At 39.6% G+C, this 15124-nt stretch overlaps 1 protein-coding gene across 1 annotated transcript; it reads left to right on the top strand.

The window, feature by feature from the left end:
- Window positions 1–1014: 1014 nt before the first annotated feature.
- On the top strand, window positions 1015–7023 carry pip5k1ba (phosphatidylinositol-4-phosphate 5-kinase, type I, beta a). Its single transcript, XM_030768916.1, has 13 exons — window positions 1015–1080; window positions 2495–2625; window positions 2799–2916; window positions 3113–3265; window positions 3560–3856; window positions 4701–4897; window positions 5113–5193; window positions 5375–5423; window positions 5539–5623; window positions 5739–5876; window positions 6055–6190; window positions 6419–6521; window positions 6936–7023. The coding sequence occupies exons 1-13, from the start codon at window positions 1015–1017 to the stop codon at window positions 6936–6938; spliced, it is 1557 nt and encodes a 518-aa protein (XP_030624776.1). The 3' UTR covers window positions 6939–7023.
- The last annotated feature ends 8101 nt before the right edge of the window (window positions 7024–15124 follow it).

Consider the following 15124-nt stretch of genomic DNA (forward strand, 5'->3'; position numbering starts at 1 on the left):
GACATTTGTATGGGAAATAGCTGTAGTCAGTTTTGCTTTGATTAGTCATAGTCTGGGATTATGATACACCACATTCTTTTATTGAGTTAAATGCAATGATGCGAAGGTTTAAACTGTCTGATGGCTGAAATTTACGTTATGTCCCCAAGGAACAGTGATAGTTTACTGTTGACAGTTCTGCATTGTGACTGCAAGTATTTCATGTACTAATTCCATGGTTTTTTTCCCTTGTATTGCTCTGATATTCTGAGAATAAGGCATTCTGTTGTTATAATCTCTAAGCCTCTCTCTCACGCTCTCAATCTCCCACTCCTTCTCTGTCTCCCTTTCTATGTCCATATGTGTATGTTTGTTTGTGTGTGTGTAGAAGAGAGAGAGAATCTGGTGTCTTTTTTTTTTTTACTTTCACTATCTCTCAATCTCTTGCTTTGTGCACATGTAACCACAGCCTGGTTGACTTTCTCTTTCTCTATCCGTGTTTTATAGATCTTCTGTCATCTGCTCATGTTCCGTTTTGTTTTTTTTCGTAGCCTGTAAAGTTTTTTTGGTGTGGATATGCAGTGGTCGTAACATCTGATGAAAAACAGAGCAGTTTATGAGGTAAGATATGCAATCACACATGCCTCTACTTTCTACAGATCCTGGTTCCAAAGCAATAGTAACTTCCAGAACATCTCATTGTAAAACGAAGGAAACACTTTTGCCACATGTTGGTAATGCAAAATTAGACATGAAAGAAAACTACTGTACTATGTACTAATTGTTAGCGTGATATTATCATTCTTGCAACAAGACCATATTACAAATATGATCTTTACAGAGAACAGGAACTGGCCGCTTCCTCTTGTGCTCATTACGTCAACAAAACACTAACTGTGAATTCGTAGCACTTAGAAACATAAATATGACCTTAAACCAAAGAGCAGGGTGTGTGCAGTGCCCATACACTCAAATAAGAACTTGGTGGATGCTAGATTTGAAGTTTCTTTCATTATTATTTTATATGAGTAGATGATGTCAGTGTCCAATGAGAATGGAGATGGAGGTACTCGAAAGAGTGGAAACAAGGACCAGAAAAAGGTACGAACGTTTACTATGAGCCAGTGTGAAAAAAGTATTTTGTTACATTGTCATGTTTGTTTAAAGAAAATAAGTAAACAGGTATTTTTAAATTTCTGTAATACTGTATTTAACGGGATAATTTTCAAGTTGGACGTGACATGACAGTTTTGAACCTGACTGTTGTTGTTGCATGCCATGCCGTGGTATATGAGATCTTATTGATTCCTGTAGATAGAGTACATGTGCTGGAGTGCAGCACATCTCATTGTTTTATCTCATCGTTTCTGGGACTGGTCCAATGACAGATTCTGTCAGGTCAAACCAAAATTATTTTACCATATTTTTCTCCTTCTCATGCGCGTGTAAAACATCCTATTTGCGTGCTGAGCTTTTCTGGATTAGGCAGGATTTGATTTTTGCCTTATTCCAGTCAGCTGTGTGATTTTTTTGTATTATTTATTTATTTAATTTATATCCTAGAATGCTGCTATGCTTTAGGATTATGTAATGGTACTCACACTCACAGTACAGTCTGGTTTTGTCTGTAATGCAGAAAGAAGATGTTATTAGACAGATCCCGGTTAATGTTGGACCACAGTTAAAGCATGCTCAGGGGCTTATGTAGATTCCAGTCATTTCTAGGAGAGTAGTGCTAATGTAAAATCCATTGAGAGCAGGTGTCTGTGATGGATCCTCATATGCTGAGCCTGTGTGTACAACAGATATAGTGTACCTCTGTAACCATAGGTAATCAGGTATTCAGAGGCCACGTTACATAACAACTGGATCTGAATACTTGTCATGTCAAGCACTATTTACTGATTCCACCGAACACATGAGAAAAACTGTTTCGGGTTATCAGCTATGGATTGGAATTTGATGCTGGTGTTGGATCAGTGATTAGAAGAGAAAAACTGAATGATGTAAGCTACAGGAAAGAATTGTTGAATGGTACTCTTAACACGAAACATTCTTATTAATGCATTCTACGAGAAGTTTTGTAAAAATCGGAAAGACAGAGGGAGAATTTCTAAATGAACTAAATGAGGTATATAATATGAATGTCCACCAGTTCAACCACTTGTGTTAACTTAAGATAAATATCATAGTTTTCTATTTTTCTCAAATGTTACCAACCCTAGCCAAAAGAAATATGTCCCATGAGCTTGATTATGATACAGTTGTGACATGTCAACAAATGTAGTATCAACTTCATGGAAATGCTTAACCAAACATTGAACCTGTGTTTGACTTCCTTGTCTTTTGTGTGTTTCTTTTTTTTTCCTATCATTGTTTGCAGTTTTGATAACCACCGCATGTACAGCTTTTCAAATTGACACATGACACATCCTTGTTATTGCTCAGTGGATGTACTTTACTGGTAGCACATAGCATGAAGCCTGTGTAACTGTGTCCATGTCTTTGGTTCTAGCCCACAGCTGATGCTGTAAAAGGAGCCATTCAGCTTGGCATCGGCTACACAGTGGGAAATCTGACATCCAAACCCGACAGGGATGTTCTCATGCAGGACTTCTATGTGGTAGAGAGTGTCTTCCTTCCAAGGTACTATACGCACAACTTGATATAAGAGCAGTTCACGAAGCTTATGGACTGCAAAGTGATGTAATAATGGCTTAATTATCGCTTACTGTTTTGTCGCTTATTAAGACTTGCTGTTAAGTGGTTATGGTCTGTGATTCCAAGCAACATTTGTTGGTGCATTCTTTTCGTATCAGTGAGGGGAGTAACCTGACTCCAGCACACCGCTACCCAGACTTTCGTTTCAAAACGTATGCCCCTTTGGCATTCCGCTACTTCCGGGAGCTATTTGGAATTAAACCAGACGACTATTTGGTGAGTTGATGGAGTTTCTGTGAAACTTGCATAACAAGTGATAAGGATCACATCACATGACCGAAGAGCATTTGCAGAACTGTCAGAATCTACTGCTTACACAAGACTACACCACTGGCTGTTTTATGAAAGATAATTGTAGTGTCTTGTTGCATATTGTTATGTTAATGATCTACTGGTTGTGTGTGATCTGCAGTATTCTATTTGTAAAGAACCGCTGATAGAGCTATCTAATCCGGGGGCCAGCAGTTCCTGGTTTTATCTAACCAGCGATGATGAGTTCATCATTAAGACTGTTCAACACAAAGAGGCTGAATTCTTACAGAAGCTTCTTCCTGGCTATTACATGGTGAGTGATTATGAAAACCCCTCAGAAAAAAGATTGTAATACGGGATAGTTGTATCATAGTGTCTCTCACTTGCTTTTTTCATGGAATGTCTTGATTTGCATTTCAGAAATGTATAAACATCTTATGATATACATAATTAAATTTGTTGCAGTTCATATGGGATATATATATATATACACACATATATATATATACACACCTACATACACACACACATATATATGTGTGTGTGTGTGTGTGTCTGTGTCTGTGTTATATTAAATGTTCTCTCATTTTTAATATTCACATTACAGAACCTGAATCAAAATCCTAGGACACTCTTGCCTAAGTTCTATGGACTCTACTGTGTCCAGTGTGGTGGTGTGAATATCCGGCTAGTGGTAATGAACAATATTCTACCTCGGGCCTTGAAAATGCACTACAAGTACGACCTGAAGGGCTCCACATACAAGCGTCGAGCCTCACGCAAGGAACGGGCTAAATCTTCACCCACCTTCAAAGACCTAGACTTCCAGGAGATGCATGAAGGCCTTTACTTTGACGCAGACACTTACAATGCCTTAATGAAGACGCTACAGCGTGACTGTCGGGTGAGTTTAACCTCTCTAGTCCATTGCCACATTGCCACACAAAGGCAAATCTGAGTTTTTCTAACAGATATTTGAGGATAATGTTCTCTTTTCACTCTCTATCCCATTATTTGGGATCTGTTCTGGCATGACAATGGCCCATGCATGAGGTATTACAGAGGGTTGAGATATTCCTTGAAAAGTTTTGCTCTCTGAAGAACAGAACCTTAATCCTATTGGTACTATACTTATGTAAGCATGAGTATGACAGACCTTTCTCACTCCATGAGACCTCTTTACTGAGCTGATTAAAGTCATTTCTGGCAGAGGGAAACTCTTTCTCTTTCTCTTATGAAGATTATCCAACACATAACAACTCAGTGCAGAGCAGCTGATTCATTAAAGAGCTTAAAAACTGGTCTGAGGCAGTAAGGCCTGGCATTATTAGAAACTACTGTTTAGGATCCAATGAATTGAGTCAGGCCACATCGAAAGTGTGCTGTGAATCCATGTGAGGTAACACCCAGCTCATGTGGACTTACATTGATTTCAACATGACAATACTATTTGTTTAGTGGGTTTGAATGTTTCTGCTCGCACATTAATGCACTTGATGAATCACAATGGGACATTTGATCTGTTAATCTATAATAACATGTTAGGGCTTTTGAAAATTATTACCCATTTAGGGTGCAGACATTGGCAGCACTCTTCTTTGTTGGAAGGCTATTAGAAGATTGTAATTATCAAAAAGATCCTTTTTACTTATTACCTTAATACTGAAATATTAGCAAGACCTTTGTGTAGGATCTTGGTTTTGATTCGATGTTAGAGAACTTCACTGTCAAATGTATGTCTTTGTCAGGTGTTGGAGAGTTTCAAGATCATGGATTACAGTCTGCTGTTGGGAATCCATGTTCTGGATGCTAAGATGAGAGACAGGGGAGGCAGAGGAGACAGCAGGCGGCAGGGTGGGCAAAAGGTCCTCTACTCCACTGCCCTGGAGTCCATCCAAGGAGGCAGCAAGGCAACAGAACCTCTCGCCGATAGCGATGATTACACGTGAGTAGAGCTCCACCTTCATAGTGTCATATTTGAATGAATGACTCATCTGATGAAACATACATAAAATGTTATCGCCTAATTCTCTCTTACACGTAAATAGTCATTATCCATAAGTGTCATAATGTCTAAAACTTTACCATGCCACTAGAACCTTTATTTGTTTGTTGGCTTGTATTAATTTCTTTTTCTTTCTTTTTTTTTCATTTTTATAGAATGGGTGGAATTCCTGCTAAACACAAAGATGAGAAGCTGCTCATCTTTTTAGGCATCATTGACATTCTTCAATCCTACAGGTACAGATAACAACAGCTTACTGGTGTCAGGATTCTCTTTCTCTCATTAGAAATGTTGATCTTCATTGTACACTCACCATGACACTGGAAGCACCACATCTTCTGTTCCATAGCCAAAAGACTTCATCATCACTTGAAGATGTTTGTTTTTATATTGCTATGCCTTGACTTTCTTTTGTAGATTCATCAAGAAGGTGGAGCACTCATGGAAGGCTCTGGTGCATGATGGTGTAAGCAGCTTGAATTTTTATCAGGAATTTTACAGTGTATATGATATATATACTGTGTCTATTTGGTTGGGAGTAGGTTCAATCCATTAAGATTGATCATTTTTCTGTCTTGCAGGACACAGTGTCAGTCCACAGACCTAATTTCTATGCTGACAGATTCCTTAACTTCATGGGCACTGTCGTATTTAAAAAGATAAATCGTAAGTGCTACAGTACTTACCTATTATAAAAAATAAAATAGGTCTGAGGTACTACAGCGGACAATCCCCTCCTGTCTCCCTCACTCCCTATCCTTTCTCCTCCTTCTTGGTGTAGCTCTCCGTGGTGCTTCCTCTCGAAGGAAGCGGAGTTCCATCCAGCCCATCAGGTCCTCCTCACAGGAGGTCCTGTCAACAACAAAAGAGGAGAAAGAGGAGAGGAAAGCGCAAAGCATGGAAAATCTGGACGACAAAGGTAGATTCACTCTCTGCTAAGATCTGTAATGTCTCTTGCAATGTCACATTGTCTTACAGAAGAGGACAACATGGACATTATTTATGCATATCACTCAGATGTTACAGTCCCCCTTTTTGAACATGGGCCAAATGGTTCTTATATAATTGGAAAATGCTTTTGTGTCTTGAAATGACAGAGTTGGGCTCCCCACAGCAACCTGATGTTGTCCCAACCTCTACCACACTGAATTCTGCTGTCTCAGCTGCTACCATATCCTCTGCCTCATCTCTAGACACTGTCAAGGAGGACCCAGAGGAGCGGCCTAATGGCAGGTACCTGTCTAACTTATGTTTTTCACTTTTCAATTCCAAAGACCCCGTTTCAGACTCTGTCGCTTTGTGGGTCTCAATTATACACTCTTACTAACATTATGTCATTTTATATCATAAAGTCTTGAATGTATTGGTCCCATTATCTTTTATATCTTGAGACGTAGATGATGTGCACCCTGACTGACTGCTTCTTGCTCCTTCCATTTTTCCTCTTTCCTCTCTCCACAGAGGTGACCATCGGACATCTAGCTCAACTCTGGCGCTAGATGACTGTGCACCTCCATCAGCATCCAGCCAAAGCACACCTGAGTCTGTGTTGGATGTTTACTTGGTAAGTATATGTAGCTGTGAGACAACTGTAACCACAGCCCTCAGTGCTTGTGTCTTTGACACAGTTAGAGGCTTTATTTCATATTTTTGATACGTCTCTGTGAAATCTTCTTCTTTAAGTCCCCCCTGCTCTGTCATTGCGACAACACAAAGCTGTACATCTCTATGACGACACTGATTCTGTACTGCATCTGTATTGATAGTCCTCCTATTTTATATAGTAACTGGTTCCTAAAGAAAGACACCACTTACCACCAATTATTCATAAATGTCCACAGATATGGTCACTGAATTTAAATAGCCATTCAGCTTGGTTTATGGGAAACTTTGTGCTTATCATATAGCGTGTACACTTTGACATTGTTGGCCAGCTTTTAAACTGCTACTGACTACTCTGCTCTGGACTTTTTTTTAGTGAGAAGAAAAAGGCAGTGAAGGGCAGCATACCATGGCTGTGAGAGGAGGATATAGAGTTCAAATCCATTTCACTGTATTTCACACAGAACTTTGCTGATTCGCTCAGTGAGATTGCCTGCTACTTTTGTCTCACCTGCCATGCAAAACATGCAGCGCACTGTGCCTATGATTTCTCTAGCTTCGTTTTGCTGCTGTTCCACATAGGACTGGGCAGACCATGTGTTAAAAATAAGGAATGAGTGGTTACAAAACTATAGAGCAAAGGTTCTTGGCATTGCCTGTTTACTTCATACCCACTTGTAAGGGTAACCGTTCGAAAGGCTGTTTTTACATATCAAATACTATGAAGCTCTGTCGCTGTAATAGTAACACCCACACAACAATGATGCCAATTCATTCAATTTCCATTTATTTATAAAATTTAAAAAAAAATACTGATTATGTTTGTATTAGGAAACTCCATCAGATATTTCCTGTAGGCACTTTAATTTGTGAAAAATATTCATTCCAATGTGAAATAAAGTGCCAAAATGCCCATAGGGTTTTTAATTTAAGAATAAAATTATGTAATGAAAGAGTGATTCACATTCCTTGAGACACATTTATAGATTCAGTTCATATATATAGTATGTCTGAGGTTTTTAACAATGTGTCTATATGTTTAAAGAGTTTTACAATGTATTTATGTAGGCCTGATAAACTGCTACTGTTATATTAAAATGTAGATATATATGTGCCTATGTGTGTTTGTGTTTGTGTGTGTGTGTGTGTGTGTGTGATGACAGCGTGTGTGAATGTGGGGGGAAGGTGATATGTGGAGTTTGCATTTTTGTCAGGGCTCATGTAAAAATTGCAAAATGTAACTCCAAAAGGGTGTAAATTATGTTTATTTTTCATGCAACTGGTGTGTGTGAGAGAGTACACACTTCTGCTACACTTGTATTACATTTAGAATTCAAATATTTTTAAACATTTCCTTTTTAATCATTTACATTTATATTATGATTCTGGTATGACAGCAATGACCCTCCATTTTTTTTTAAGATTCGATTAGCAAAGCTTCAAGTTAGTTGATGCGTTTTGAATATACTGGCCTCTACTTTGTGCTGTGAATTTAACCCCCGAAACTGATGTTTTCCTTTGAACGTGTTTTCCGGCAAAATTACGATTAGATAATTCAATGAGTCATTCTTTAAAAGGCCAATGAGACTATGTATAATAAACAATTCTCCAGTAACCTTACTACACTGAACTGAATGATCCTAGTTGAAAACACCCTTTCTGGAATGGTGAAACTCGCCTACAGATGATCACATGGTACAGCAGTGAAAAAAGACGCGTCGACTCACCTGCAGAGACACGCCCAAACCTGGTAGATTCAGGAAATCTGGGAGTGTGTACAAAAATCCAATCTTTTTATCTTCTGTGAGATATTCGCCTTGGCTTTTGGTTTTTCTTTCATCTTACTTGGTGTTTAATAATCACCATCGATTACTAACCAGTTTCAGGTAAGCGACGTTTATTTGATATTTCCTAGAGGACTTTGCGAATAAGGTATTTCACTGCCATTTTTGGCATGGTTTCGATTGCCTATTGTTCTCGGAAGTAAGATGTGTGAAAACAACTACGCGAATTATGAAGCAAATGGAACAGAATGCCCGTGTTTTCGACTTAACTTAGAACAGCTCGCTTAGTGTTTACTCTACTTAGTGACTTTGCCCTCTTTGTAGGCCATACTTTTACTGAGCTTGTGACAGCGAAACGCAGCGACCTGGCCTACCCTTTACTAGGCTCACTCTTTTTGTGGTCGTAGAAGTCATACATGCGTTACAGGAAAAAACGTTTACTCATGTCTGGTAGTTGTTAGTAGACAGAATGACAGGTGTTAGCACTTCACTGTTAGATATGTGTCCAGACAGTATCTCGATAAAAAATTTACGGGTCAAAATAAAAAGAAAAACTTAAGTAAACGAAGAACACAATGTATACTGAGGCCAAGTACTTGGTACAGGCTTGGAAATTAAACAACATCTCATCACGCTGAAAGTCTTGTATAAAAATACTGAGCAGACAGGCACTTATTATCTTGTCTACCATGACCAGAAGAAGAGATCTCAGTTACTGTGAAAAAGTGGTGATTGGTGCAATGTTGCCTAGAGATTCAGTAACATAGAGTATATAACATACTCAAGTTGCACTAGGAGCAGTGGCTTTAGTGATCTTAACATGGAAGTGTGGAAGATATCAGCAACTTTGGTCAAAAGCTGTGGTTGAGTGTGCATAGTACTTTACCATCAAAGTAGGCACACTGTTTTGAGGTGCAAGGGTAATTACTCTTAACTCTGAAGCAGCTGACAGTAGACCTCAATCTATGGCAAGAGCACGCAACAGAATTTTACTCAAGGTCATGATTGTCTTTCATTGCATTAATTCTTAACATACATGCTTTTTTCTTTCTAATTGGTGCAGAGAACATAGGAAGTGGTCTACTGACAAAACTTACTTGGTCAGATGAGTCACCCTTTAACCTGTTCTCAACAAGCTTGTGTGTGCATGTGTGACACACATCAAAAGAAATCTACAGCTCTGAGAGCATTGTTTTCCCACAGTGAAGGGTTCTGACAGCTGTGTCATAGTGGGGTGCGTTTCCTGACATGGTTTTGGTCATTTCAGCATTTTAAAAAGCCCCAGCAAATGTCAGTAATACAGAGCCATTCCGGGTGATCACCTTAATCCTGTAGTGGTCCCATTTCTATCCTTATGAGAGTGGACAGATGTGGGATGAAACTGCCCCTGTGTGAAGGGCGTGAGTGGTCACTGGATGGCTTGATCAACATGAAAGTAATGCAGACCATACACCATCACTGCCTCAGTCATGAGATCTTAACCGAAATGAATGTTTCTTCAGTGGTGCCTGAGGTTATGTTTGGCTAAGGTTATGTTTTTGTTACCTCCTTTCAACAGCGTCGCAGAAAATTGTAGAACTTATACCACAGTGTGTTGATGCTGCTTCAGTGGCTTTGGGTGACCACTTGGTGACACGTCATGTTGGTGTTTTACTTTAGTGCTTACTCATGTGTATCTGTAGATTTTGAAGAATATAAATGAAAGAGGCTTTTGAGCTTAGTGTGGCTGGTTTTTCAGTACGAGTCCCCAAAATAAGATTACGAGTTTTCTACATCAAAAAAATGTCTTTTCATAGTCTATGAGTTCTTTTTCCTGGAATGAAAGCCATCTATGTGATGGAATGTTTAATCACATCTGTCAAATATGCGACAGGGTGACGTAAGGGCTTCAGGTATAAAACTCAGAACGTTGAATGTTGTACTTAGGAGCCTCTTTATCAGCATCATGTACATCCATGATCAGAGCAGAATTTAAGCATAGATCTCTTTACATGTCAGCGAAAACTCAACCCTCAGTTTCCTCTAGATTGTGTGAAATATAACATCGCCAGAGTGGTGATATCTGATAGTCGTGAATGGGTACAAAGTTTCAGCCCTATTTTTGTGCTATTTCAGGTTTTTACGCTGGAGAATGCATGGCCTCCTTAACTCTAAATCACCATTATCTTGCCTACTGTGACCATATGTATGTATGGATATATGTACACTCACTGAGCAATTTATTAGGAACACCCGCACACCTACTTATTCATGCAATTATCTGATCAGCGAATCGTATGGCAGCAGTGCAGTCCATAAAATCATGCAGATACGGGTCAGGAGCTTCAGTTAATGTTCACATCAGCCATCAAAATGGGGAAAAAAATGTGATTACGATTGTTGGTGCCAGATAGGCGGGTTTGAGTATTTCTGTAACTGCTTATCTCCTGGGATTTTCACGCACAACAGCCTCTAGAGTTTACTCAGAATGGTGCGAAAAACGATAAACATCCAGTGAGTGACAGTTCTGCGGACAGAAACGCCTTGTTGATGAGAGAGGTCAACAGAGAATGGCCAGACTGGTTCGTGCTGACAGAAAGGCTACGGTAACTCAGATAACCACTCTGTACAACTGTGATGAGCAGAAAACCATCTCAGAATGCACAACACGTCGAACCTTGAGGCGGATGGGCTATAAAAGCAGACGACCATGTAGGGTTCCGCTTCTGTCAGCCAAGAAGAGAAAGCTGAGGCTGCAAAGCTAGACACTTGAAGGCTGGAAAAACGTAGCCTGGTCTCATGAACCTCATTTCTGCTGAGGCACACAGATGGTAGGGTCAGAACTTGGCGTTAACAGCATGAATCCATGGACCCAACCTGCCTTGCGTCAACAGTCCAGGCTGGTGGCGGTGGGGTAATGGCGTGGGGAATGCGTTCTTGGCACACCTTGGGCCCGTTAATACCAATCAATCATCGCTTGAGTGCCACAGCCTATTTGAGTATTGTTGTTGATCATGTGCGTCCCTTCATGGCCACAATTTTTCCACCCTCTAATGGCTACTTCCAGCATGATAATGCACCGTGTCACAAAGCAAAAGTCGTCTCAAACTGGTTTCATGAACACAACAATGAACGTGACAGGCTGTTTTGAGAGCAAAGGAAGACCTTATCCAGTATTAGTATAGTGTTCCTAGTAAAGTTCTCATTGAGTGTATATATATACACACATTTTTTTCATTCTCTGTGTCTGCTGGCAGGTTCTCTGTGTCTACTGGCGAGCTGTAACTAATGTCACTTTCTTATCATGCATGCATGTGCATGCATCAATGTACCAATTACAATGACAGCTTAGATATTTATTTGGATCTTGTCCAGCCCTTACTCAATGGCCTTCCCTGTCTGTGTTGCTCATGTGTGGGCAGGTGCAGGAGGCCTATTCGTCCTTCATTTATGCCTGAGTCAGAGTCTCTGCTTTAAGGTCTGAGCAGGTCATATGGAGTTACTGGTGGACCAGTGATACGTGTTAAGGCTGACTTCTCCGTAGGCTCTGTGTGGAGCCTACGCAAGTGGCCTACGCCATTGTGAGCATTTATACTTCTGCGTAGTGTGTCTGCGTTGCTCTGTAATCACATCGCCAAATCGCCAGGCTGTCCGTCCATTGTCTTTTACAGTGAGGAAATTAAAGGTATGCTAATCATGGTTTTCACACAAGATTATTAAATCAAAACTATTCATGATCTATGAATTTAAAAATGGAAATGGAGTCCGATGTAAATGGGCTTTGCCCTTCTTTGGCATAGTCACTGGAGCCCTTCTACACCCTGAAAAAAAAAAAATAAGCCATTAAAATATCCAAAAAAGCATTAAACAGCTTAGAAATAAACAACTGTGTTTCAGATTATTCTTTTGAAAGCTCTGTAGCCTCAATGCAGGGGATATCTTTGCATGTTTTTTGTTTGTTTTTTGTTTGTTATATGTTGTTGTTGGGTTTTTTTTCAAATACAATTGTAAGTGACAAGTAACATGGCTTTTTTAGGGTTAAGTTCATGCATCTGGCAGAGGGATACATTGCATAATATGTGATATAGTGCAGCAGTGGTACTTGGTGGAGGAAAGAAGAGGCTGACAGTATGACAAACTGCTTACATAAAAGCATTAAGAGTACTGAGCAGATACAAAACACACGTGAAGTCCAGCAACCAAGAGATTTGTATGGCAGACTTGTGCTTTTGGATGCACAGCAAAATACCACTGATACTTTGAGCTGTGGAGTTATACCGTTCTCTGAACCACTGGAACATGGCCTTTGCAAATGATGTTTTCTAGTTTATAATTTCTTTTTGTTGTTTAAATGTACACCACATGCCTGCTTTTTGCTCACCCCTTGGTTGCTGTCCAGAAGTATATGCAGGCCATTTAAAAAAGTGGTCCTCTGTCAGAAGCCCCTATCATCCAGTTTCTTAACATTTGTTAGAACATCATTTTTGTGAAAAAAAAGTTTTCTCGTAAGAAACACCCCAAAATCCAACTGTCTCTTCAAACATGCAGTAAATTTACAATTAAGAAAACTTGAAAAATGATTTGACTTTAATAATAACAAACGTTCAGTTATATACGTATCTTTTGACTTGAATGTTGCAACACAGCTGACAACCAAACATTCTCTCAATAAATCAATTAAATATTGATAGCTCTTAGAAAGACCTGGAAAAAAACCCCATTGATTTATCAGTTTAACTTGTACATCTTGTTTGCATTATTTTTTATTAGAGTTACTGTGCTAACATCTTTGTTCTGAAGGCCAGTTTCTGTCACATGGTTTTTAATGGCTTATCCTAAACCGCTTTAATGTTGTATTCAGCTATTACATCATATATGAGACATATTGTGATATTTCCACAAAACATAGTGCAGGGCTTAACAACATCTGGCTAGATTTACATGGCTGCTGATTGAGTTGGGTTACAAGATTACAGCCTTACCTAATGATAGATGCGCATTAATCCAAGGAAAAGTCGTGAAATAATAACTAATTGAGTTTCACTCTATGTATGTATCTGATATTATAAGTGAAATTTGATTCAGAATCAAAAAGCTTGGTGTTTTATTTTTCTACTGCTATTTTAGACATGATCAAAGTGAAGCATGACAATGTGCTGTCACACTTCACAAAATATGTACTGATTACCTAACAGAGTGAAAATGGAGGTTTATATTTATAGGCTTATTTTTGTTGAGTGTGTTGGAGTACGAAGGGATTTTTAGCCCCGTGATCTGTCACATAGCAATCTCCCTCTCTCATGGTCTCTCCTCACTGAGCTCTAATCTAGATGTCCAATCCGCCGGACTATAATTTCATCTCCCAAGCTTGCATTGGCTGGATGCTCGGTCCATTTATTTCCTTTCTGCCACAGGGCAGAACAGTTTGCAGAGGAGCCAAATGGAAACACACCCCGATCAAGTGAAGTGCTGGACGGCTAGAGATTGGTCATTTAGTGTGTTTTAGACAAAGTGTGATACAAATGGGGAGAGGGTTTAGCTCCAGTGAGGGATTATGGAAAAAAGGGGAGGGGGTGCGTACATGATCTGTCAGGGCTTAGTACCACAATTATTCTCCCTGCAGCATTTTCATTAGTGTAATGTTTAGAGATCTCCAGAATTATGTAAGAGTGACGCGCCATCAGCCTGCCCAACGTGGTGGATGTGTTCTCTCTGTCTCTCTCTCTCTCTCTCACACACTCCCCATCCCACTAGGAAAGAGAAATGGACATCTGTCAGCGTGTGTAGTGTAGGAAAGAGGGAGTGTCTGTAGTGTGGAGAGCAGACAAAGGTAGTAACAGAACATGTGCATGTGTTTACTCGCTGCACGTACGATAACAAGGGTAGAGTAGGGTAGACTCTCGCTGTCTGTCATTAAACATGAAGATTAGTATGTTTCTGTGGCTTCTGAATTTGCCAAAGGGTTGAATGCTGCTAAGATTTTGAAGGACTAGCAAGTTGTTACATTGAAAGACAAACGAGTCTGAAGATGAAGTACAAGAAATTCATCACTATCATGCAAGCAGCGATTGGAATCGCTCCCCTCAACAAACGGGAGCTGCTACCCCCTGGAAGAAAACTGTGGAGACCTCCTGGGTGAGTGAGGGAGATGGAAGGAGTATGGGGGTGATGGCATGGAGGTTGAAAAGAGGGAGCCCAGAGGAAGGAACATTGCATTGAACGAATGTGAATTCATATGTACGGTGAACAGTGAATTCACTTGTTGTTTGTGATAACAAATGTAGTGTTTATATATGAAGAACAGTTTGCACTCATGACGAGTTCTGTCCATGACATAACTAGTGACATTATGACACTTCTCTTCATTTGACCCAGCAGTTTAAAGCTATTACTTTCCATTGGACTCAGTGTGTGTTAATTAACCTTTCTGTGGCAAAGGAAACTTCGTGAAATGAACTGATATTGGAAAGAACTCATGAGAAAATGGAATTCAAGATATATTGTTTTTAAATTATAAAATGTAATTAAATTGGTAGCATATGCTGAGAGTGTTGAAGTTCTGCAAAGTTTTATTTCTACCAACCTCAGTATGTCTCAACTCTTCAAACATCTGTTTCACATGAAGAAATTAATTTCAAGTTATGAGGTCAGGAATCCTCACTGCACTGTATGATTGTTTAGGGAGGGTTGTAGGTTTCTACTTTTGGAGCAACAACTACGTTGTGTGGAAAACTGCTGTGTCTTCATTGTGTGTTTGAATGTGTCTTTCATGACATTTCAACAATACTTCTATGGCACTGTA

The sequence above is a fragment of the Chanos chanos genome, chromosome 3 (genome assembly GCF_902362185.1).
Source record: "Chanos chanos chromosome 3, fChaCha1.1, whole genome shotgun sequence".
Lineage (NCBI taxonomy): Eukaryota > Metazoa > Chordata > Actinopteri > Gonorynchiformes > Chanidae > Chanos > Chanos chanos.

Coding starts and splice junctions, on each gene's coding strand:
- pip5k1ba (XM_030768916.1), top strand. CDS start 1,015: ATGTCAGTGTCCAATGAGAATGGAGATGGAGGTACTCGAAAGAGTGGA. Junction 1,081..2,494: donor GAAACAAGGACCAGAAAAAG/GTACGAACGTTT, acceptor CTTTGGTTCTAG/CCCACAGCTGATGCTGTAAA. Junction 5,424..5,538: donor AGGCTCTGGTGCATGATGGT/GTAAGCAGCTTG, acceptor TCTGTCTTGCAG/GACACAGTGTCAGTCCACAG.